Genomic DNA, 26,026 nt, shown 5'->3' on the forward strand with positions numbered 1-26,026 from the left:
GGATCAGATGCTGCAGGCTAGCAGGGAGGAGATGCTATGGGAGGAGGTGCAGCACATACCCGGCATCCTGGGGATCAGATGCTGCGGGCCAGCAGGGAGGAGATGCTATGGGAGGAGGTGCAGCACATACCCGGCATCCTGGGGATCAGATGCTGCGGGCCAGCAGGTAAGAGACGCTATGGGAGGAGGTGCAGCCCATACCAGGCATCCTGGGGATCAGATGCTGCGGGCCAGCAGGGAGGAGAGGCTGTGGGAGGAGGTGCAGCACATACCCGGCATCCTGGGGATCAGATGCTGCGGGCCAGCAGGGAGGAGACGCTATGGGAGGAGGTGCAGCACATACCAGGCATCCTGGGGATCAGATGCTGCGGGCCAGCAGGGAGGAGATGCTATGGGAGGAGGTGCAGCCCATACCAGGCATCCTGCGGATCAGATGCTGCGGGCCAGCAGGGAGGAGATGCTATGGGAGGAGGTGCAGCACATACCCGGCATCCTGGGGATCAGATGCTGCGGGCCAGCAGGGAGGAGATGCTATGGGAGGAGGTGCAGCCCATACCCGGCATCCTGGGGATCAGATGCTGCGGGCCAGCAGGGAGGAGATGCTATGAGAGGAGGTGCAGCACATACCCGGCATCCTGGGGATCAGATGCTGCAGGCTAGCAGGGAGGAGATGCTATGGGAGGAGGTGCAGCACATACCCGGCATCCTGGGGATCAGATGCTGCAGGCCAGCAGGGAGGAGACGCTATGGGAGGAGGTGCAGCACATACCCGGCATCCTGGGGATCAGATGCTGCAGGCCAGCAGGGAGGAGATGCTATGGGAGGAGGTGCAGCACATACCCGGCATCCTGGGGATCAGATGCTGCAGGCTAGCAGGGAGGAGATGCTATGGGAGGAGGTGCAGCACATACCCGGCATCCTGGGGATCAGATGCTGCGGGCCAGCAGGGAGGAGATGCTATGGGGGGAGGTGCAGCACATACCCGGCATCCTGGGGATCAGATGCTGCGGGCCAGCAGGGAGGAGATGCTATGGGAGGAGGTGCAGCCCATACCAGGCATCCTGGGGATCAGATGCTGCAGGCCAGCAGGGAGGAGATGCTATGGGAGGAGGTGCAGCACATACCCGGCATCCTGGGGATCAGATGCTGCAGGCTAGCAGGAAGGAGATGCTATGGGAGGAGGTGCAGCACATACCCGGCATCCTGGGGATCAGATGCTGCGGGCCAGCAGGTGGGAGATGCTATGGGGGGAGGTGCAGCACATACCCGGCATCCTGGGGATCAGATGTTGCAGGCCAGCAGGGAGGAGATGCTATGGGAGGAGGTGCAGCACATACCCGGCATCCTGGGGATCAGATGCTGCAGGCCAGCAGGGAGGAGATGCTATGGGAGAAGGTGCAGCCCATACCAGGCATCCTGGGGATCAGATGCGGCGGGCCAGCAGGGAGGAGATGCTATGGGAGGAGGTGCAGCCCATACCAGGCATCCTGGGGATCAGATGCGGCGGGCCAGCAGGGAGGAGATGCTATGGGAGGAGGTGCAGCACATACCCGGCATCCTGGGGATCAGATGCTGCGGGCCAGCAGGGAGGAGATGCTATGGGAGGAGGTGCAGCACATACCCGGCATCCTGGGGATCAGATGCTGCAGGCCACGAGGGAGGAGATGCTATGGGAGGAGGTGCAGCACATACCTGGCATCCTGGGGATCAGATGCTGCAGGCCAGCAGGGAGGAGACGCTATGGGAGGAGGTGCAGCACATACCCGGAATCCTGGGGATCAGATGCTGCAGGCCAGCAGGGAGGAGACGCTATGGGAGGAGGTGCAGCACATACCAGGCATCCTGGGGATCAGATGCTGCGGGCCAGCAGGGAGGAGATGCTATGGGAGGAGGTGCAGCACATACCCGGCATCCTGGGGATCAGATGTTGTGGGTCAGCAGGGAGGAGATGCTATGGGGGGAGGTGCAGCACATACCCGGCATCCTGGGGATCAGATGCTGCGGGCCAGCAGGGAGGAGATGCTATGGGAGGAGGTGCAGCCCATACCAGGCATCCTGGGGATCAGATGCGGCGGGCCAGCAGGGAGGAGATGCTATGGGAGGAGGTGCAGCACATACCCGGCATCCTGGGGATCAGATGCTGCGGGCCAGCAGGGAGGAGATGCTATGGGAGGAGGTGCAGCACATACCCGGCATCCTGGGGATCAGATGCTGCAGGCCACGAGGGAGGAGATGCTATGGGAGGAGGTGCAGCACATACCCGGCATCCTGGGGATCAGATGTTGTGGGTCAGCAGGGAGGAGATGCTATGGGGGGAGGTGCAGCACATACCCGGCATCCTGGGGATCAGATGCTGCAGGCCAGCAGGGAGGAGATGCTGTCTTGGAGGAAGCAGAGGGAGGTAAGCGTAGTACCAGAGCCTGCAATGCACAGCCCAATGTGTCTCTCCTCTGGTCCGGCTTTGCACACACATTGGCATCCTCACAGTGTATTGCTTCAGGAGGCAAAAAGTCTAGAACCGGCCCTGACTGAGTTAGTACTAATAAGCATGAATATTTATAATTTCATACAACATTCTAACCGGTTCTTTTCTGCCAACAGCTCTGGCACTGGGAGTGCTTTCTCAGTATCCCGAGCAGCCACATGGCTGTTCTCAAGGCAGCTGCTATCCGGCCACTGGGGACCTGCTTGTAGGCCGAGCCGACAAACTCAAGGCCACGTCAACCTGCGGCCTCCACAGAGCGCAGCCCTATTGTATTGTGAGTCATCTCCAGGTGAGTCGGGCCAAGACGCTGTACAAACCAACATGTGCAACTGATTAGCACGAGGCTGCGGAGCCAGAAACTAGTGGCAGCTTTACAAGGAGATTTACTGGGGATTTTGCATGAAGGATTGTTTTTAAACACGACCTCCATTAATTTCCATCAGCAGGAAACCTCATAGGGTACAGATCTTTAGCACAAAGCGCTGTGATTGGCCGAATAGAGTGGGTGACTTTTACTCCAACCTATCAGAGACCTAGCAGTTCAAGGAGATATCGTCCACCCAATCACATTAGCAGAAATTCCTAATGAGGTTTCCTGTTGGCTCCAAAATAAATGTCCTTCAAAAGTTGTCAGCTGCAAATGTTTTAATTTTCTCAAAGATATCTCGCTAAACAGCTCGCTGACAAGTTTATTGAGAATTAGATTGATGCTTCATCAAGGGCTCTAGAAACAATAGAACCAACACAGACAGCAGCTTTGGCAATAGTACTGTATGAGTAAGCAGAAAAAGTAGCACTAGTGATCCAGTAGGAAACTTCATAGGGAAATTCCACTTACATTGTTGTGTGGACAGCAAGCTCTTGAACTGCTAGGTTTCAGATAAGTTGTAGTAAACTACGCCCACCCTATTCGGCCAATCACAACGCTTTGTGCTGTAGAGGGTGCTGTGATTGGAGAACTGTTCCCTATGGGGTTCCCTGCTGGGGGCCCCTAAAGTAAACTAGCACCAAAAATATTTTTTATCACTCTGGCCTAGACTGAGACCTGCATTTGCCACATACCTGTAAAACGCGTTGCAAAGAACTTAGGAGTGTAGCAATACATTTTCTATGTTTTAAACGTTAATGCGTTTTTGTGTTTAGTTGGAGGAGGTAAGTCCACCACTGCCTCTCCATGTTGTATCTGTTTTTATTCTTTTGGCGCCTCTGTTTACCTTGTACTTTAATGGATGTTGTCAGCAGTAAAATAATCTAGAGTGGCAAAGAAGGGATAATAAGCAGATGGCAAAACAAATAATTGATGGAGGTCCCTCAGCATGGTCCCCCCAAAGCCTTCCCCATCTAATCCTGGCACAGCCAAATCCTGCACAAGACTACTGATTGTACTGCCTAATGGCAGCCCTGACCCTCCACCTGTGCAGTAATTGCTCCTAAATCCAATTAGAAACATTTCTGGAAGTAGCTGAGAAAGCCCTGTGGAATTCCCCTGTCATTCACTGAAGCACACACTCCTCTCATTTGTGTCATTCTCTGACCGGCCCAATGTCCCCAAATAGAAAGGAGAAAATCAAGGGGGAAAAATAGCCTCTAATGCACCCCACTCCAAGCAGGACATGACTTTAGAGGAGAAGACAGAATTCTCCATGTAATGAGCTGCCTTAGGAAAAAGTCAGCAAATGCAGGTGCACAGCGTGTGATAAGAAAAACTAAACTAAATAAGGACCACGATCATAGCCTAATGTTCTACCATATTATTATTATATACAGGTATTTATATAGTGATAACATCTTCTGCAGCACTTTACAGAGTACATCGTTATGTCACTGACTGTCCTCAGAGGAGCTCACAATCTAATCCCTACCATCAGGGGCGTAATAATAGACCCTGCAAGGGATGCAGCCGCAGGGGGGCCCAGAAGCCACAGAGGACCCTGTCCTGAAAGACTGACAACTACGGGCAAGGAGAGAAAAAACTTTCTGCTCTCTGCAGAGTTGTTTTAATGACTGCATCTGCTAGATCACTGATAACGAATCATACAAAGTTTTGTTGACAAAGATTTGTAGACAGTCTCTACTCAGTGTGCTAGGGGAGGGGGCCCCATCCAAAGTTTTGCAGGGAGGCCCAGTGATTTCTAGTTAGGCCCCTGCCTACAATAGTCATAGCTCCCAACTGTCCCTCTTTTGGAGGGACAGTCCCTCTTCAGGAACCCTATCCCTCTGTCCCTCTTTCCTCCTCATTTGTCCCTCTTTCAGGACTGATGTACAGATCTATATAAATATATGTGTTTTTCTGCTGAAAGAGGAGTTCAATTGACTCTAAACTTTATTCCATGCTTTAAATTGATATTTTATTTTCAAAGTTTAATATGGAGGAAAATGAACTAGAATAGAAAGGACCAGTGTGGTTTGAATTATAAAACAACATTTTTTCTTATGAAATCTTTATGGTATGCGTGACTAGGGATGTGATTAGGGGTGTGGCAGGGGAGTGGCTTAAGTGTCCCTTTTTTTATCTCTAAAAAGTTGGGAGGTATGCCTCAGTCATAGTCTAATGTCCTTCCATTTTATTATCATTTATTTATATAGCACTGAGATTTTCTGCAGCGCTTTACAGAGTACATAGTCATATCACTGACTGAGGGGCTCACAATTTAGTCACTGACAATTGACGGTCTTGCAGCATTTGCACAGGTATTGATCACTGTTTCTCGTATGTCCACCAGGATGAGAAGAAGTGCTTCGTCTGTGATTCCAGGAGGCCGTACAACCGGCTCACCAACCCCATAAGCCATCGCATCGAAAATGTCGTCACCACGTTTGCCGAGGACCGGAAGAAGGCTTGGTGGCAGTCCGAGAACGGTAACGACACTTTCATTGTTTGTGGGCTTTATTCAAATGTTCATTACCCAGCTTCAGACATTTTTATTTGGATTTGGCCCCTCTAAATATCTGACAGGTTTTGGACTAGTCCATCTCTTTACGGGGGTTTCTTAGGATTTTCTTTATTTTCAAACCACTTACTGACCAGCAGTTGTTTAGCCTACATGCCAAAATAGTGGCAAGTATGTAAGGAGGCTATCCGACATCCTTGTATAGATCCTTTCCATAGAGTGCTTATTCCAAATAATAAAGGAAATATTGAGACTTCCCTGTGGGGAGATGGACTAGTCCAAAACCTGTAGTAATAATGCTGGGAAAGCAAAATACATATCCTTTAAGGTGGGCCACACCACCAGTAATAACCATAGACAAATATAAGGATATATAATATTGGAAAGCTATCGAATAACTTGAGGAAACTCAGAGGGATTTGTATGCAAAAATAGACAAAAATATTTAATATATCAAAAGTGCAAACAGATGCATTAGAAAAATCACAAAGTTCCTACTGTGTAGGGCATACCGCTCTGTGGCCCCATGAGTCCCCATAAATAAATAATTGTCCCTAATGGCTGTAAATCATCTAGCTTGCATTAGGCTAGCTAGTGCAAGTGTCGGGCACCCCTCGATCACCGCTGATCCCCCACGATCCCCCTATTTATACGTTGTCCATCCCCCCCCCCCCCCCCCCCCCCCGGATCCAGCGATCGCGCAGCCACGCGGCACAGCTCCGGTCTCTCTATGGGGAGGATCGGGATTGCGCATGACGTCGGTGACGTCATGACGTCATCTGCGATCCTCCCCATAGTGAAGGGAGCTGTCCGGGAGGCTGCGCCGATCGCTGGATCCAGGCTGGGTAATGTGTATATCAGGGGAGCAGCGGCGATCGGGGGGTGCCACAGTCTTCTTCTAGCTAGCCTAGTGCTAGCTAGAGGATTTACAGTCATTAGGGACAATTATTTTAAAATCGGGCACACAGTAACAAAATCTCCTGAGCGGCGTAACGCTCAGGAGGTTAAATGGGTATTGCTCCCATCTGATACATGCTTTTGTGGATGATGCTGATCACGTTCACTGCTGGTGGACATGCCCTCTGGTAGCGGATTTTTGGAAGGTTTGTTACTCGCTCATATCTGAAGTGTTAGATAGGCAAGTCCACCTGGACCCGTGGTCTGCACTGTTCCACAGGCCCCACCCTCAACTCTCCAAACCTCAGAACACCTTACGGGGCAAATTTGTAATGCTGCAAAAGCTTTACTTGCCAAAACCTGGAAGTCCCTCCCACCTTCTAGGAGCAAACTGATAAACAGAATACAATACACATATGTGGTAGAGAAAATCACTTCCACAATTCGGGAGACTATCTCCCAGTTTGACACGATCTGGGATCCTTGGACTGCATGGGCGACTTCAAATATCTCTTGATTGTGCTCCTACCTGTTTGCATTTAGGTAATTATATACAGTACATACTGTATATTGCTCTAACGCTGTTGCTGTTACCCTCTGGCCAATGTTTTTCAAACAAGATTGCTGTTTTTGTGCACCTGATGTTGTCTTATGTTCAAAATGTTTTTCTTGTTTTTTTTTTCTCGTCATGAAAATAAACAAAAGATAATTGAAAAAAAAAGAAAAATCACAAAGTTCATCCTTCAGAATGTGAATCCCATAGTAAATTAGTCAAACAATTAGTTTTGAGGCAACAATGTCGACTTGTTCCGGGCGAGCCCTTCTTCAGGCCACCAAAGTGATAAAAATCTAAAATACAATATATAAAATACATAATATTAGAAACACATAAATAAGTGGAATATACAATAGACCAACCACCAGCAGTTTATAGTGCATTTTACTCTGGAAGAAATATACTTGTTATAAACGTGTATTTTAAATTTTACAATGTTTGATTATAGTGGCCCTTTAACACTTTAGCCTCAGTTACAGTGTATCTACATCCTCTGTGACTTCATCTAGGACTCCATCTAGGACGTAGATATACGTCTTGCAGCTAAAGCACAGCTATGCACGGTTGGGCTTTCTCCTGTGCACACCTCTGGCACTGTCTTCTGCAGCACTAATAGGTGAAAGGGAATATATGTTCCCTGTGCCAATAAAGATTGATTTTTACCATTAAAAATAATTTTGCATACTGTAGCATTATTTCAGAATAAAATATGCTAACCATACATTGTAACAGGTACATAATGTAAGTTTTGTGATAAACGGTAGAAATAGCCAAACAATATTTGTTTTTATATCTACAGTAGCACTTTGTATTTTTAATCTGGAATTGGTAAAACTGAGAAATAATGTGTTTTCCCATTTTGTTTCCTCTTTTTCACATTAAAATGCATAGAAAACAATTTTTTTTCTAGGGAAAAAAAGGCCATACAATGAAAGTCTAGTTTGTCTTAAAAGAAAACAATAAATATTTAGGTGTCTTAAAGAGACTTTGGCCTCAATTCACTAAGCTTATCTCCTGTCTTTAATAACTCTTCTAGAGTTGTTACCATGGTGATAAGGCATGTAGTATTCAGGAAACATTTTACCTCAGGCAAACCTAAAGTTAACTCTTCTGTCTTTAAATGAACTCTCCAATCCTTAAAATAACTCCAGAGTTAAAGACAGGCTGTTAATTAGCTGCATGTGAAAATAACTACAGAGGAGGTAAATTAACTACAGAGGAGGTAACTTAAGGAATGAAGAGGTAAGATAACTCTTTCACGTGTGGAGGTAAGTTTTCTCTTGCCTTATTATCTCTAGCATGATCTTAGTGAATTAAGGCCTTTGTAAAGGTGGCCACTAATGGTCCAATTTTCTAGCGAAAAATCATTCGAGCGATCAGAAATTCTGATCGGAAGAAAAATCGTTCACTACACCATCAACGAACCAATCTTTGCTATCTATCGATCACGATCGTCTTTAAAATTCAAAATTTCGTTCGACGAAAATTCAGTCGGACGACTTTTTTTTCACTCGTTCATAATCGATCATAACCATTAACTGAGATTATTTACTAGCAATTCGATCACTGACGACCTAGAATTTCGGATCGATCGAACGATTTTTCGCTAGAAATTGGTCCATTAGTGGCCAGCTTAACAATATTCTGAGCCTTATTTCTTCTATCCTATAAGTTCCTATGCTTGTTCTAATGTGCTCTGGCTTACTGCAGCCTTTCCTAGTTGCACAGTGGCTGTGTTATCTGTGTTATATGATCTAATCTTTCTCTCCTCTGTCGGGTCTGTCAGGCTCAGGCAGTCAGGCTGGAATGTGCTGTGCTGCTTGTGATTGGATAAGCTATACACACCCTCTCCAGGTCCCCTGCACACTCTGTATGACTCACACACTGAGCTACTCTCAGCCTATCACCTGCTATGTCTTTTGTTTGTAAACACTGCATAAAAATGGCAATTACAAGCCAGGATTGCAGCAGGGAGTGGCAGAAACAGCACAGAGGGGCCCAGGAGAACATAATGAATAGAATGGTATGCTTTTTATTGTACGAATTTTTTTCTTTAAGTAGTATCCCTACTTATTTATTGCTGATTAAATAGGGACAGCTAAAATGTCAAATCTGCTCTGGTCCATGAGGGGGGAGCAAGGTCTGGATGCTAAGTGGTTTTTAAGAAGAACACACATAAAAACTGTGTAAATATGAATTGCTGCTCATGAAATCAGCCACACGGAGCCCGCCTGGTGCACCAGTTTTGAGACTTCACCACAGAAAGATTGTGTGGCGACAGGTCTGTCCCCCAGCCTCAGGCGCCACGAAAGCTAAATCCAGCGAGACGATTGTTCACCTTTCCTCGTCCTCTCCCTCATTAAAGCAGGTTCCTTTAATTACATATATCCCCTTCTTCTGGATTAGTCCTGTCGCAGAGAAAAAGGATACGAGGCCTTTGAGGATTTCCCAGACTAATCCTGAGAGCTATTTTATCTGGAGTCTTATTAAAATTCTTCTGTTTTTTTTTGCGCTGAAGAGAGTTTTGTATCTCCCCGGAGTGGAGTTTGGAAAACGAAAGCGATGGATGCGAAAGTCAAATTTTCCTCTCAGGAAATCTGACTCATATTTCTAATACTCGCATGCAGGAGGAAAATGTATTTGGTAGCTATTTTTTTGTTGTTTTGGCAACAAGTAGGATAACTACACCTTATTTCATTTAACCACTACCCTAATGGGCCAGGGCAGTTTTCACTTGTCTTTAATTCGCCAATAACTTTATTACTACTTATCACTCCGAAATGATCTATACCTTGTTTTTTTTTCACCACAAATTTGACTTTTTGGGGGTGATATTTGTTTTCAGCAATTACTTTATTTTCTATTCAATTTAAAAGGAAAATACACTATTTTTCCAATTCTATCCCCTATCATTTTAAAATAAATATTGCTACTGTAAATAAAACACACATTTTATTTGCCCATTGGTCCCGGTTATTACAATGTTTAAATTATGTCCGTAGTACAATGTATGGTAACAATATATTATTTTGAGATAAAGGTGAATTTGTTCTGTTTTGAGTTTTTTGTACTGGATCAATAATTACAAGCACTTAATAACAGTAATATATCCTCATGCCATACATAGTAAAAAAGCGGAGTCCCTAACGTAAATATTTTTGTTTTGGGTTTTTTTATGCGGGGAGGGGAGGAGTTATTAATTTTATTTAATGTACAAAGTGAAAAATGTAGTGTAAAATGTGTATTTTTACTGTTTTATGTTTTTTTTTTTACCACTAGATGTCCCTCACTCACTAGTCTGCGTATTTTGAACAAACACACAGACAGTGTTTTTACAGAAAAGATCATTGGCTTCTCATTAAAGCCATGATCTTTCCCTTAAAGGCAATTTGATTGGTTCAGGGAACACCTCTTCCCTTTCACCATCGCAGCTCTACAATTTGTGATGGATACACACAACTGACGTGCGGCAGGGCGGCAGAGAGCATTCTAAACCGTCTGTTGGTCCGTTAAGAGGGACCAACATGACATTTTAAAATAACACGTGGTACATTACTGGTTAAACACATACAAATAAGAAGTATGTTTCTACAAGAGTAAAGTGAGCTATAAATTACTTTTCTTCTATGTTGTTGTCACTTTACAGTAGTTAGTAGAAATCTGATGGAACTGACAGGTTTTTTGATTAGTCCATCTCTTCATGGGGGGGTTCTCATTTCATTTATTGTTTACAAAAGCAATCCCTGGAAAGGATCTATACAAAAATGCAGGTTAACACCCCTACCTGTCTGCACACTATTCTGGCAGTTGGACTGAGCAACTGCTGTTCACTAAGTGCTTTTGAAAATAAAGAAATTCCTGAGAATCCCCCATGAGGAGCCGGACTGTCAGTTTTGTCCAATTTCTACCACTTACTGTGAGTGACAGCAACATAGGAGAAAAGTAATTTATAGCATATTTTCTCTGGGAGAAATGTACTTTTTGTTTGTTTTTTCTTGTATTTTAAAATGTTACAATTGATTGTGATAGTGGTCCCTTAAAGTGTACCTGAAGTGACGTGATGAGATAAACATGTGTATGTACAGTGCCAAACATATTAATAACTAGGCTGTGTTCCTTTTCTTTTTTCTGCCCAAAAGACATAAAATTCAGGAAAGCAAGTGACAATTTCTCTCCAGTTGGGACCTAGTCGTTCTATAGCGTAACCCTCACTGGAAGAGAACAACATCTGAGTGCAGTGGATAAATAACAAAAGGTCAATAGTTCATATATTTTAGCTCTGGGACACTTGAAAGACTGTGTCATTGAGCTGAGACAATAAAACAGTAAAACATTACATAAAATAAAACTGTAGGTTAACTAGCCTACGTAGACTACTGGTTACCCAAGAGTATGTGTTGGCACTTCTCCATGACTTCAAATCTCTGTGGTAGAGCAAATGAAACTGGCCAATAGATCACATAATTCTGCTGCTCACCACGTGACTAACTGCTATGCTTAGAGTCTCCTGCATCCCTCATGTTCTCTCCTTCTCTGAAATTCCTGCTTTACCATCTTGGTTGGGCTCAGAACTGTGCCAGGGCGCACACTATAAGAGGCTGATGCTTGTGCTTCAACCAGAACTTCCTGCAAGGCCTGCAAGCCTTTATAGGCATGTCCCTTAAGTTGCAGCCCCTGGACATACCTGGGGAGAGTGGGCAGTAGACATAAAATACATTATATGGAAGTCTAGCTGAGGACTAGTGAAATGTTGGAACAGACAGTAGACAAAAGAGGTCAGGAAAAGGTCATAGTTGAGAAAAGGTGATAGACAGGACAGATTTGGCAAACAAGCAGGGGCGTAACAATAGACCATGCAAGGGATGCAGCCGCAGGGGGGCCCAGAAGCCACATTGGGTTTCTTTTCCCTGTCCTGAGAGACTGACAACTAAGGACACGGAGAGAAAAAACTTTCTGCTCTTTACACAGTTGTTCTACTGACTGCATCTGCTCAGCCACTGTCCCTATTCAGCGTGCAGCTGGGTCTTGTGTACAAAGCTCTGCCCCCAGCCTCTCTACCAAGTGTATCCAAGTGCTTTGTTCTGTAGTGATACTGGAGAAGTCTGCAGAGCCAGTTCTTCTCCATGAGAAGTGGACAGAGTGAGTGTAATAAGCTGAGGCTGGGAGCACACTTGTCTGCCCGTTTCCTGTATGCGTTTTCTGCACACTGTGTGTGTCTATATGTGTGAAAACATGCACATTTTATCACAGAAGTGAATTTAATTGATAGAAAAAATACCTACAGTATTTAATTGCTGTCACACATTCAAATGTGCACTAGCTAATTGAAAAACATTGGTTCTCAGTTTACCGGTACAGAAAGCAAGGGGGGGGGGAGTTTCACAGGGGGGCCCAATGATTTCTAGTTACACCCCTGCAAACAAGTCAAGGTCGCTAACAACATATTGGGATACAGAGCCAGTGTTCACTGGCAGTGATTAGAACATGGAAACAGAGCATTTCAGCCCCTCCCCTCAGTGTCAGAGTGGAGGGATGGGACGATCTTCGTAGAGCAGGGGTGTTACACTTACATACTAAGTAGGCTGGAATTGAATACTCCCTTGTGTCTAGGAGCTCCATATACAGTTCCCTGGTGTCTAGGGACTCCACTGTACAGTTCCCTGGTATCTAGTGCTTCCCCACACCCTTCCCCTATATGGCGGCCCTGGTGGTCTTGAGTGGGCCAAACAAAAATCAGAGTGGGGAAACCACTTAGGGGCCAAAATTTGATGGCTCTGAGGTCTGACTTGGCTGGAGTTTGAAACGTATGGCGTAGAGCATGCAGAAGAGACTCATGGAAGACAGTTCAGGACATGTCACTATACTTCCCTGGGCTTTGATAATTGCCAGAGAGGCCTGTGTGGCACACCCACTGTTCGGGCCCCGACTCTCTATGGGCCCCATACAGGAGTACTATTTGTACTTCCCTGACAACAGCCCTGAGAGCACAAGGATCTAAACACATCTTTATTCAGGTACTTGTCAGGCGCACTGAGCCTTCTTCAATAATAAAGGAACCTTTTCAGACCCAACAGGACTGGCTTTTTAGTAAAGTACGTAGCCACTAATGTCCTAAAACCTTCTTCAGCTTCCTTACAGAATACATAGTCTACGCTGACCAAAGGATTCTGGGTAATTTTAGAGGAATCCTTAATCCCGAGGATTCTGGACCATCTGTGAGTGAACTTGACGCCAGTCATGGCACAGAGATTTCTGAATCACAGAATGAGAAAGTCCAGCTGTTTGGGGATGTTGAGACTTTTTGTGAGAGGAGTTGACTTCTGAGCACTTCTTTCCATTTCATGCTGCCATACATAAAGCACATTGCAATGTCAGTCCCGCGATAACACTTGTACAGCGCCTGGCCTCAGTCCAGCCTAGAAAGTTCAGGCAGAGAGAATGCCATTATCTGACATAGGAGAGAAAGCAGGTGTGAGGCAGCTGTAAATCTCCAGCACATTTTCCAGTGAAACCGGTCAGGGCATTGGCTGGTCTCTGGTATACCAGTTCCTGCAGCTGCTGTCTGCCCTGGCCGTTATCCGCACTTGTTAAGACATCGCACCTGATACCCGAAGGGCTACTTGTCATTATGTTTGTCTTTATTAGATCAGGGGGATTCGCAGCCCATAACACTGAGTCCTCTGATGACAAATGCAAGCTTACTTCTGATGTATGCTAAAAGGCAGGGCTGATCAGAGCTGTATGGTCTGTAGAGAGGCTTAAACTGAGTCATATCCACTAAAGTGGACCTGAACTCTTGCACAGGATAGAAGGAAAACAAAGAGAAATGCACCCTGTATGTATTTAGAGAGTTTAACCTGTCTAATTCCCCCTCATCTGTGAATTATTCACAATTGTAATTTGATCTCTCAGCTGTGTCAGCTGGCTCCCTCGACAGAGCAACTGATTTGTAAACGCAGGATGTTAACCCTATGTCTGCTTCCATGAAAGCAGGGAGTAGACACTCTGCAGATTTATTGCAGGATTTGTATCGGCTGTAGCAAAGAAATGTTTTTCTTTAAAGAGGGATTGTCAGCAGCAAAATCAAATTTCATTTACCCACTGCAGTGTGTTCATTATGCAGCCCTGAACCTTACAACCACTCCAACCTAATCAGAAATGTTTCTGCTGTAATAAATCGTATCTCAGTCAGCCTGGCTCTATTTTTGCCATTGCCAACAAGAAGGAATCACCCCTCCCAGGTAGCTTTCTTCTTCCATTTGTTGCTCCACATTTGTAGCTTCCCCTTTCCATTTGCAGTCTCCACTTCTATGTGCAATAACTCCTCTTCTATGTCTAGCCACTCCCACTGGTTATTAGCCACCTGAGGCCCAGGCCCTTGTGGCCTTTCCAGAAATCAATCCTTGTTGTGGATATCAGTGTCATTTTGCAGGATATAGGTTCTATTGCAGCCTACACATATTTATAATGGTACAAACTTTTAATTATTATTGGCAAATCACTGACCAATTTTACCACCTCTATGTAGTATGAAAGCCTGCAGATTTTGACTACTATGAGCAGATTGTATGGGTAAATTCTCATGCTACCCAGAGGTGGTAAAATTGGTCATTGATTGGCCAATCAAAATTGAAGGTGTGTACCAGGCTTAAGTCTTGCACCATAAACAACTGAACTAATTCAGTTATCTTAACACCAGAGACAGATGGAAATGTACTGTTCCATTAGATAGCTTAGTAAGCAGAATGCCCAAATGTTGCTTTTTGTGTCACATCACTGCTAAAGATCTTGCCTCTAAAAAATGTAGCTAAATGTCCCAAAGAAGAGCTCCTGAAGGAGTAGAAAAGGTTGTGGTGTAAGGAATGCTATTGCTGCATCTTTCTTCATCAGAGAGCGCAGGGCACAGGTAAAGTAAACCTGAGACATTCAAAACAAAAGGATTTCTACTTACCTCTGGCTTCATCCAGTTCCCTGTAGTCTGTTACCTCCCTCCGTGTTGCATGCACAATGGTCTCCTAATAGCTCAGTTGGGGAGTTTACCGGGTGAACAGCGGTGCAACAGAGGGGACCGGGAGGAGGATGAGGGAGCATGTGGACTACAGGGGGCTGGAAGAAGGCCCAGGTAACTAACGACAAGCGAGCGGTATCGGGTGTTCTGCCCAATCCAACTTGTGGATCACTTCAGACTAATTTTGGGCAGATATTTTTCAGTCGGCCGTGTGTGTGCAAATCGTTCAAACAACATTGTTTCAGAGCATGTGCACATGTCATGTTCTCGCTCTTGTTTTTCTCACTTGTCTTCTGTAACGATTGGTGTCAGCACACAGAGAGAATCTGATTATTGATGATCTGCAGAATCATCAATAATACAGATGTATACTTGATTATGGATGATCTGCAGAATCACCAATAATACAAGTATGACTAACCTCTGGACACCTAATGAAGTGTAAGTGTTTGGTGTAACTGTAGGCTATCTCCCGTGAGGCGGGAGACACAGGCAGCTCGGCCAGGAACCACCTGAGGGGCAGGTGGCCCTCCGCTGTGCAGGGACTATCTCCTTGAGAGAGGGAATAGAGAGAACCTGGCAACCAGTGATACTTGGTGATCAGATAATAGACTGTACTGCAGTCAGGGGACTCCAGAGGAGTAGAGGCCACTGGCTGCTAGCAGGCCGGACTCTCTGAGGAGCAGGAGTCCTAATGCTAACTGACACTTGGTGGAATAGTGTCACAGCTAGTACAGATAGACTGAGCACTCAAGGGATGAGTGACAGCCTGGAGGGTCGGGCAGGCCAGGTCGGCAACACACGAGCAGATAAGGTACAGAGACAGAAGGCTGATTCGGTAACTGGGTACAGGCAGGGTTTGGCAACAGGTAGACAGATATGCAGAGGTACTGAATCAGAAAGCAAGAGAGAGGTCGACAGAGCAAATAGTCATAACAGATATAAAGCACAGTCCTAGTCTGAGGTGTGAGGTCCTTGGTCTCGACACCCAGGAACTAGTCTAGAGAATAACTCAGCAATGACACAGTAATCCTAAGCTTGGGTGTGAGGTCCTTGGTCTCAACACCCCGGAACTGGTCTAAAGTATAACACAGTAATGACACAGTGATCCTAAGCTTGGGTGTGAGGTCCTTGGTCTCAACACCCCGGAACTGGTCTAAAGTATAACACAGTAATGACACAGTGATCCTAAGCTTGGGTGTGAGGTCCTTGGTCTCAACACCCCGGAACTGGTCTAAAGTATAACACAGCAATGACACAGTGATCCTAAGCTTGGGTGTGAGGTCCTTGGTCTCAACACCCTGGAACTAGTCTAAAGTATAACACAGCAATGACAGTGATCCTAAGCTTGGGTGTGAGGTCCTTGGTCTCAACGCCCTGGAACTGGTCTAAAGTATAACACAGCAGTAATCTGGCTAAGTGTGAATTCCCAGGTCCACCTGGTTCTAACACACTGTGGGATTCAACTGAGGTCTGAGTGCTCACACGTAAGTATTCGCAACGGCAGACAACCAGAGACTGACCAGCAAGATCTACGGTATATATTAGGGATGGGACGAATCCACAATTTCTTCGAATCCGAATCCGGATCCGAATCTAAAAAGGTTCTCGAATATCTCGAACCTTTCGAATGCCAAATCTAACGAATCCTGCACATAAGAATTGTGCGATCCGTGGTATAGTTGCCCGCAGTATAGGTACCCAGGCATAGGTAGCGAGGTAAAGGTGCCTTCAGTATAGCTAGCTAGGTATGGGTGCCTTCAATATGGGTAGCTTTCAGTATAGGTAGCAAGGTATAGGGGCCTTCAGTATAGGTAGCAAGGTATATGGGCCTTCAGTATAGGTAGCAGGGTATATGGGCCTTCAGTATAGGTAGCAGGGTATATGGGCCTTCAGTATAGGTAGCAGGGTATATGGGCCTTCAGTATAGGTAGCAGGGTATATGGGCCTTCAGTATAGGTAGCAGGGTATATGGACCTTCAGTATAGGTAGCAGGGTATATGGGCCTTCAGTATAGGTAGCAGGGTATATGGGCCTTCAGTATAGGTAGCAGGGTATATGGGCCTTCAGTATAGGTAGCAGGGTATATGGGCCTTCAGTATAGGTAGCAGGGTATATGGGCCTTCAGTATAGGTAGGTAGCTAGGTATAGGGGCCTTCAGTATAGGTAGTAAGGTACATGTGCTTTCAGTATAGGTAGGTAGGTAGGTAAAGGGACCTTCAGTATAGGTATATAGGGTATAGGGCCTTAAGTATAGGTAGGTATAGGGGCCTTTAGGTAGGTAGGTATAGGGGCCTTTAGGTAGGTAGGTAAAGGGACCTTCAGTATAGGTAGCAGGGTATAGGGTAGGTAGGTAGGTAGGTAGGTAGGTATAGGGGCCTTTAGGTAGGTAGGTAGGTAGGTATAGGGGCCTTTAGGTAGGTAGGTGGGTAGGTAGGTGTAGGGGCCTTTAGGTAGGTAGGTAGGTAGGTGTAGGGGCCTTTAGGTAGGTAGGTAGGTATAAGGGCCTTTAGGTAGGTAGGTATAGGGGCCTTTATGTAGGTAGGTGGGTAGGTAGGTGTAGGGGCCTTTAGGTAGGTAGGTAGGTATAGGGGCCTTTAGGTAGGTAGGTATAGGGGCCTTTAGGTAGGTAGGTGGGTAGGTAGGTATAGGGGCCTGTAGGTAGGTAGGTATAGGGGCCTGTAGGTAGGTAGGTAGATGGGTGGGTAGGTATAGGGGCCTTTAGGTAGGTAGGTAGGTGGGTAGGTAGGTATAGGGGCCTGTAGGTGGGTAGGTAGGTATAGGGGCCTGTAGGTGGGTAGATGGGTAGGTAGGTATACGGGCCTTTAGGTAGGTAGGTATAGGGGCCTGTAGGTAGGTATAGGGGCCTGTAGGTTGGTATAGAGGCCTTCCCCATGCCTCCTCCGCTCACCGCCAGCCCCCCCCCCCCCCACCTCCTCTGTCCCCCGTGCCTCCTCCGCTCACCGACAACCCCCCACGGCCCCCTCTGTCCCCCGTGCCTCCTCCGCTCACCCCTGCATGAGTATCTACTCACCTTTCCCTTGGAGCGCAGAGTGGCAGACCTCTTCGATACTTCCCTGTTCCCTCTAGTGGCCGGACCGGCTTTTACTGATGACGTCATTGTAAGAGCCGGTCACTAGGGGGAACCAGGAAGTCAGTGAGAGGTCTGCCGCTCTGCGCTCTGCTCAGGTGAGTTGATGCTGGCAAACGGAGGAGGCGCGGGGGGAGCGGGGGAGGACGAGTGCGAGCGGGGGGAGCGGCGGATGTGCGGCGATGCAGCGTCGGGATTCGGCAGATTCAGAAAGTGAAAAATGGCGTCGGGATTCGAATTCACGAATCTCGAATATTTCCCAATATTCGAGGGATTCGTTGATTCGCCGGATTCGTCGTCCCACCCCTAGTATATATACTGCAGCGCTCCTCCGCGCCGCTCTGCGCCACTCAGCCAATCAGTAACCGTGCTGGGATCAGCTGATCAACCTGATCAGCTGATCCCTCTCCTACTGGCATAAAGGGCTTGCCTTCTAGCGTGCGTGCGCGTAGCTCTCCATCTCTGTGCACTAGAAGGCCCAGGCAAACCAGACGCATGCTGCTGTGCGGAAACCGCCGGTCTGAACGCGGAGACAACCGCCCCGCTGCCAGACCGCGCGGCGGCATCTCCGCAATCCATTACATCTTCGCTCTTGTTCTTTTCACTTGACTTCGCTCTTGTTCTTTTCACTTGTCTTCTCCTAGAACCCATGTCATAAGGAGTGTCGCCTCTTCTTGCGTGTGTAGTATTCAAACAACATAATGGTTTGGAATATCGGTGTGTATGAACAACATTGTTATCTTTTTGCTGACTAATGTCATTTGAGCAACGTCATTTTGTTTGCGCCGACTTTCATTTGTTTGCACCGACTTTAATCTAGCGTGTGTAGGGATCTCTTGAGCTGTGAAAGATGATCGCAGCTTGCAGTTTTGGATGTCTACTTTGAAGATGGAACGGCTCCTGACAAAGTCATTTAAAAGTAATTTCACGTCAGCCAATCAAGTGGTTTCTACACAGCCCCCAAAAAACGAATGTGTGCACAAGACCAGGGTATCCAGCGTGCCATGAGGGGAGGTTTAATACTTCAGGAGAACTGCAGTGTGAAATTATCTCTTCAGAAAAAAAAATACACCAACTGAACTTCATCCAGGAGATTTTGAAGATTAGCATTTGTTAATCTTTGCTTCTCATTCCCTCATCGTCATCAGCACAGCTTCAAAGGAAGAACGCTTTGATGTTCCGGAACTTTCAGCGATAGCGGGGTGAAATGAAACATTGACATTGGCCAAAGTTGGAAATACAGGATAGATAGGGCATGTAATATTACTGCAAATACTTCTAAAATAAACTCCATCAACAAGAAATAGACTTATAAAGAAGCGGTCACAAAGATGCATTGGTCATAGCCTGAATCTCCAATGGCCTAACAGGGAACAGGGAAGGTTTTCCTGTCTGGAACTGCTTTTTTATCCTGTTATTTAATTGTATCGTTCTTATCTTCTGCTCCTCTCTGCCTGGAAGGACCCCAGTGAGGCTGGCTAACCTGCTGCCTGAGTTCAGTATTTCTAACTGAATTTTGCCCGTGTACAAAATGAGATAAGAAAGACTTTTGTTTGTTCTTATTGTACAACGGACTGACATGTTTGAAATACGGTGGTTAATGAGATGCTAAAAAATGTGGAGCTGATGGAAATTTTATGTTAATGACATGCAAATATGTGCATGCTGTTTGGAACTGTACCAATCAAATGCAGTAGCTATTGATTTGGATTTGTCTAATTCCAAGCTATGTAAATTTGCATATCAATAAAGTTAAGATTAATTCTTGTTGTAGGTACTGAGTTTAGGCAAATGCAGGGGGAAGAGGGGGGGGGGGGATTACAGCTGCCCAGAATCCCCCCCCCCCTCAGACCAGGACCTCTGTCTGACCAAAGTCTGGGGACAGGCACAAGTTGAGACACCAGAATATCTGCAGGTATCCTGCAGCTCACAGCACTGCGTCTTTTCTTTCCCTGCTACAGTTGATTTTGGATGGAGCAGCAGCGTGTGTACAGAGCATGGAGCAGCAGTGTGTGTACAGAGCACTCTAGCAGCAGTGTGTGTACAAAGCATGGAGTAGCAGTGTGTGTACAGAGCATGGAGCAGCAGTGTGTGTATGGAGCATAAAGCAGCAGTGTGTGTACAGAGCATGAAGCAGCAATGTGTATACAGAGCATGGAGCAGCAGTGTGTGTACAGAGCATGGAGCAGCAGCGTGTGTACAGAGCATGGAGCAGCAGTGTGTGTGTACAGAGCATGAAGCAGCAGTGTGTGTACAGAGCATGAAGCAGCAGTGTGTGTACAGAGCATGAAGCAGCAGTGTGTGTACAGAGCATGGAGCAGCAGCGTGTGTACAGAGCATGGAGCAGCAGTGTGTGTACAGAGCATGGAGCAGCAGTGTGTGTATAGAGCATGGAGCAGCAGTGTGTGTACAGAGCATGAAGCAGCAGTGTGTGTACAGAGCATGGAGCATCAGTGTGTGTACAGAGCATGAAGCAGCAGCGTGTGTACAGAGCATGGAGCAGCAGTGTGTGTACAGAGCATGGAGCAGCAGCGTGTGTACAGAGCATGGTGCAGCAGTGTGTGTGTACAGAGCATGAAGCAGCAGTGTGTGTACAGAGCATGAAGCAGCAGTGTGTGTACAGAGCATGGAGCATCAGTGTGTGTACAGAGCATGAAGCAGCAGCGTGTGTACAGAGCATGGAGCAGCAGTGTGTGTACAGAGCATGAAGCAGCAACGTGTGTACAGAGCATGAAGCAGCAGCGTGTGTACAGACCATGGAGCAGCTCTGGGGAGTTTAACAGAGTCAGGAGTGAGCACAGCCCTGTGCCCTGCTGGGTGAATGCTTCACTTTCCCCTTCTTTACCAATGTCGACTGTCCTCTTTATTATCAGTATCCAAACTGCTCCTGATCCCTTTGTCGATCGGGAGCAGATCAGATATTTAGGAAATAATTGTCAGATCCTGTCAGTCGGATGGGAAATTGCATTGTGCGCACCCAGCATGATGTCCTACCATATTATTATACTGTACTAGGTGACCTAAGCCCGTTTAAAACGGGCTCTAGGTCAGTCACCGCTGCACGTCAGCGTGCACACATCCGCCACACTCGCGCGCACGGCCGTCTGTCTTGAGAAAAGACTATGTACAGTAGTTAACTTGCATACTGTTTCTCTGTGATTTAATTTAATATTAGCACATTTGACATTTAGTGGCTGGAAAGTGTACTGGTTAAGGGCTCTGCCTCTACCACAGGAGATTAGGGTTCAAATCTTAGCTCTTCCTGTTTAGTAAGCCAGCACCTGTTCAGTTATTGGGCTAGACTCCCTAACACTGCGCTCTAGTATCTGTCTCACAAGCGCTTTGAGTCCGACAGTAGAAAAGCTCTATACAAATACTGGAATTATTATTTGTTTTAAAAAGCTTTTGTAACAAGAGGGTGGTGGTGGTATGTGGTGATCCTACATCTAGCCTGTAGATGGCACAGTTCTACTTGTATTGCTGCATTGATTATCTGGACTGTTATGGGTCGTTGGTTCCTGTTATGCTCTGGCTAGGAACACAGAGTGAAGACTTATGTAGAGGGTTGGTGAATCCTGTAAATAAACTTAGCTTCAGTTAACTTGCCTCCATAACTATTGAACACAACAGCCATGACTACCATGTCCTCTACAAAAAATCATCCCTGCCTCTCCTCCTCTGATACACCCACACCCCTCTTCTAAGCAGGTGTTGTTGTGGTCATACTTGTTGTGGATAGGTGGAATAATACCGTGTTTTCCCCGTAAATAATATTTTTTGCTCCAAAAGATGTGCTAGAGCTTATTTTCGGGGATGTCTTATATTTCTTTGAACTGTGCTGCTTTTTCCTCTGCTGGATCCACCTCTTGTGTGGCCCCTTTGTACCTTTAGTCTCCTCCTGGTGCCCCCCTCTGTACCAGTGTCCTCCTCTATCCCCTGTACTCCTGTGTCTGGTGCCATACTCTGTCCCCCATGTCCTCTTAGTGTCCTCCACTGTCCCCCTGCATCCTCCTCTTACCCCCAGCTTCATGCCACACTGTACCCCATGTTCTCTGATGTCCCCCTGCATCCTCCTCTTACCCCTAGCTCCATGCCATGCTGTCCCTCATGCTGTCCCTCATGTTCTCCAATATCCCTATGCATCCTCTTCTTTCCCCCAGCTCCATGCCGCCGTGTCCCCGAACTTCAGCCTATGGGTAAGTACGGCAACTTGTTCTTCTACTGGAGCCAATGGTCTTGCAGGCAGGACCATGTCTCCTTTAAAGGGCCAATCATTGTACTCGCTGAGCAGCAGTGAATGCATTGATTTGCTCAATGACGGAGCCATGGTCCTGCCCACGTGACCATGGGCTCCAATAATAACACAAGTTGATGTACTTTTTCCCCTACCGCTGCAAGGGATTTCTTTCAGAGTAAGGCTTATATTTCGGGGATGTCTTAATTTTGGGAAAACAGAGTAGTGGCCCTGCTATTATGGGGTGAAGATCATGGTGACCACAAATTTTGATGGGGCCCCAGGCTGTGAAGGTTGACACAGGGGAGGGTGTGAAGGCTAAGTTTTGCTGAAGGCCCATGATGAGTGGCTATACCCCCTGCATTGTTCTCCTGTATCTCACAGACCTGTATGGTCTCAGCAATCACTCCAGTATGAAAACGTATTGAATCTCTATGGTTTTAGTTACCGACTGAGCAGCCAATCACAGTGTTGTGTTTCCTTGTTCCCAGGGGTTGCTGAAGTCAGCATTCAGCTGGACCTGGAGGCCGAATTTCACTTCACTCATCTGATCATGACGTTCAAGGTACATCTCATATCACTGCTGATTATGGAAATTACCTCCGCCGCGTTTCATCTCTCCTCCGCTATTTTATGAAGACAAAACCCTTATTCATGAGAGTGGAGGATAATCCGGGGGCTGGGAGGGGGTCCCATCAATGAAAATGGAATTCAACGTATTTCACTTCCTCTCATTATAATGGGAGGATTTGCGAGGTATTGTCTGTTCTGCTTCTGTCTGGTGGAAGAAGGAGCTGTGTTACCAGCGGAACAGAGAAATTGGGCGCAGGGATCGGAAGGCATCTAATAGAAGCCTGTGCTAATTATCAGTAATCGGGTGCCACGTGGTGAGCTGGATGTCCAATGTTGTAGTAGTAACCTATCAGCTACTACAACTGGAATTAGAGGAGCAGATTGTCTATTGTGTAGACAACTGGCTATAAATGGAGGTAGTTTGAGTCCCATGAGGATGGTGCTAGTCTTAGGCATTAGGTGGGAGGAGGTTATTGTTAGGCACTAGGTGGGGAGAGTTAGTGTTAGGCATTAGGAGGGTGGGTCAGTGTTAGGCATTAGGAGGGTGGGTTAGTGCTAAGTATTAGGTGGGGATTAGTGTTAGGCATAATTTGGGATGGGGTTAGTGTTAGGCACTAGGTGGAGAGAGTTAGTGTTAGGCACTAGGAGGGTGGGTTAGTGTTAGGCACTAGGAGGTTGGGTCAGTGTTAGGCATTAGGAGGGTGGGTTAGTGCTAAGTATTAGGTGGGGATTAGTGTTAGGCATAATGTGGGGTGGGGTTAGTGTTAGGCATTAGGTGGAGAGGGTTAGTGTTAGACACTAGGAAGGTGGGTTAGTGTTAGGCATTAGGTGGGGGGTTTAGTGTAATGCACTAGGTGGGGAGGGTTAGTATTAGGCATTAGGAGGGTGGGTTAGTGTTAGGCATTAGGTGGGGGACTTAGTGTTATGCACTAGGTGGGGAGGGTTAGTATTAGGCACATGGAGGGTGGGTTAGTGTTAGGCATTGGGTGGGATGGGTTTAGTGCTAGGCACTAAGAGGGTGGGTTAGTATTAGGCACTGGGATGGTGGGTTAGTGTGTGTGGGTGTGGGTGTGGGGGGGGGGGGGCTTGAGTACCGTAACACTTACTAGTGAAGACAAGCACACCTAAAATGTTAATGTGAAATGAACTGTGTATACGAGTTCTTTAATTTGGCAAACTTTCTTTATAGATTAGCCATATTATATAAGTCTGTATGGATGCTCTTGCTGAGCTATCAGTACTTGAATCCATTTTTTCCTTTATCGTAGACATTCAGGCCAGCAGCCATGTTGGTGGAACGTTCATCAGATTTCGGACGCAGTTGGCAGGTCTACAGATACTTTTCGTATGACTGTGCAGCGATCTTCTCTAATATCTCCCGCATAGCCCCAAGGAAAGTGGATGATGTCATCTGTGAGTCTCGATATTCTGAGATTGAACCCTCAACGGAAGGAGAGGTATGGATGTATCCACGTCGAAGGTACTTCCTTCCTGACACCTAACCATAAACACTGCCCTTCAACAATAATAGCTTACTGGTGCCTAACCCTAACCTCCTTATCCTAACTGATAATTGCCATTTAGCGCCTCCTCTCTTTGCAGTTAGCCCCATCCCTACCTAACGCCTTACAGATAAGTAAGTAGTTTGTCAGGATGTGCATTACCGTGATGTCCCACAGAAGTAGTCACAGAAGGAGGGGTCTATCTGCTTACTGTCATGGTCAATTACTATTGAGTGTCCAAGCAGTCTAGACTCTGGGGAAAATGCAAACCTGTAAGGATAACTATCAAAGTTAACTAAAATTCTAAATGCCACATATATTTCCAGTAATTACTAGCAAATAGCAATACAGAGGCTTTTTTCCATCTTTTCATGTTTTATGTGAAGAAAATAAGACATTTACAGAGAACAGTTCTCACTGTGGGCATTACTATGGAGGACTGTGCCCAGAACATCCAGCATACAGAAACAATCCTCACTGGCTGTAATACTGTGATTGTAATCTGTTCAGAATGATAGAAAGCAGAAGTATACTGTAGCTTCAAATGTGTGAAAATAACTTCAGCTGCCGCTCCGTGTGCCTGATCCTGTGTCTCTTTCTCGGCCTTGCAGTGTAAAGTGAACCGTTTACAGCCAGGGAGGGAGATCTCATTCTGAATTGGGGGGGGGGAGGGGGGAGCATCCAAGTAAGGAAAAAGTACAGGCCCTTCTCTTCAGACCCTTCTCTGTATCTAGAAAGTCTCTCTGCTGTTCTCATGTGATCGGTGAGAAAGCAGTGTAGGTGTAAGCAGGGCAGAAACAAACAGTAAATAATTCCTCTGTGAATGAATAGTGAAAGTGGAACCTAGCTACATGGTATAACTCTAGCCTCTAGCACTGACGCTGACACACTACTGGTAAACAAGGCATTTTTTTCACACAGGCTGTGATGAGGGACCTCTGAAAAGCTTTCTAGTGTTGCTGGCTAAAAGCTCTATAGATATGGGGTTTACAGAAGAACAGTTTCTTTGATAGTTGTTCTTTAAAATATACACAAGGTTTCTTGTATAGCTTGAAAATCTGAAAATTGATAGTTTATTGTGGAAAACTAGAAAACCATTTTCTTACTCTCATGTTTTAGACAAGACAAATAACATTTATACTGCACTTTTCTCCTGGCGGACTCAAAGCACCAGAGCTGCAGCCACTAGGAAGCGCTTTATAGGCAGTAGCAGTGTTAGGGAGTCTTGCCTAAGATCTCCTTGCTGAATGGGTGCTGGCTTACTGAACAGGAAGTGCCGAAATTTGAACCCAGATCCCCTGTATCAGAGGCAGAGCCCTTAACCAGTACACTGTCCAGCCACCAAAAGCAAACTTTACATTTTTGTAAATGCTGGAAAGTTAAACCATGGTCTTTCCCATGTTCCTTGCAGTATGACTCCACCCGCTAGACCTTACCTATAAATGAAATACTGTATCAGGTTTGGATGGCTCATCCTTCAAACCCAGGTATGTAACTGCCTTGTCTCATTGTTTATAGTAACCTTTGTTAAACTTGTTCATAGGTGATATACAGAGTCCTGGATCCAGCAATTCCAGTACGAGACCCCTACAGCCCTCGAATCCAGAGTAAGTACTTTCCAAGAACACTACAGAAACATATAAGAAGGTTGGTCTCCACAAAAGACTAAACTCAAAGCATCCGTGTACGTAAGCAGTGTATCTAAGCAGCCTGCTTTTTGGAGTAATTTGATAGTGATCTGCCTGGCGGATCAACTAACCCCAAGCAACGGCTGATCACATTGTCTGCG

The 26,026-nt window shown here is 46.3% G+C and overlaps 1 protein-coding gene across 5 annotated transcripts in view; it reads left to right on the forward strand.

Annotated features, from left to right (window-relative positions):
• Positions 1-26,026, forward strand: part of LAMB2 (laminin subunit beta 2) — a 193,882-nt gene that overhangs the window by 72,409 nt on the left and 95,447 nt on the right. For all 5 annotated transcript variants that reach the window (XM_068252640.1, XM_068252638.1, XM_068252642.1 and 2 more), the window contains 5 exons: positions 2,602-2,774; positions 5,209-5,344; positions 22,654-22,727; positions 24,004-24,192; positions 25,781-25,844. In XM_068252640.1, coding sequence (XP_068108741.1) covers positions 2,602-2,774; positions 5,209-5,344; positions 22,654-22,727; positions 24,004-24,192; positions 25,781-25,844 — 636 coding nt within the window. The remainder of the gene's footprint in view (positions 1-2,601; positions 2,775-5,208; positions 5,345-22,653; positions 22,728-24,003; positions 24,193-25,780; positions 25,845-26,026) is intronic.

This window comes from Hyperolius riggenbachi, chromosome 9 (assembly GCF_040937935.1).
Source record: "Hyperolius riggenbachi isolate aHypRig1 chromosome 9, aHypRig1.pri, whole genome shotgun sequence".
NCBI lineage: Eukaryota > Metazoa > Chordata > Amphibia > Anura > Hyperoliidae > Hyperolius > Hyperolius riggenbachi.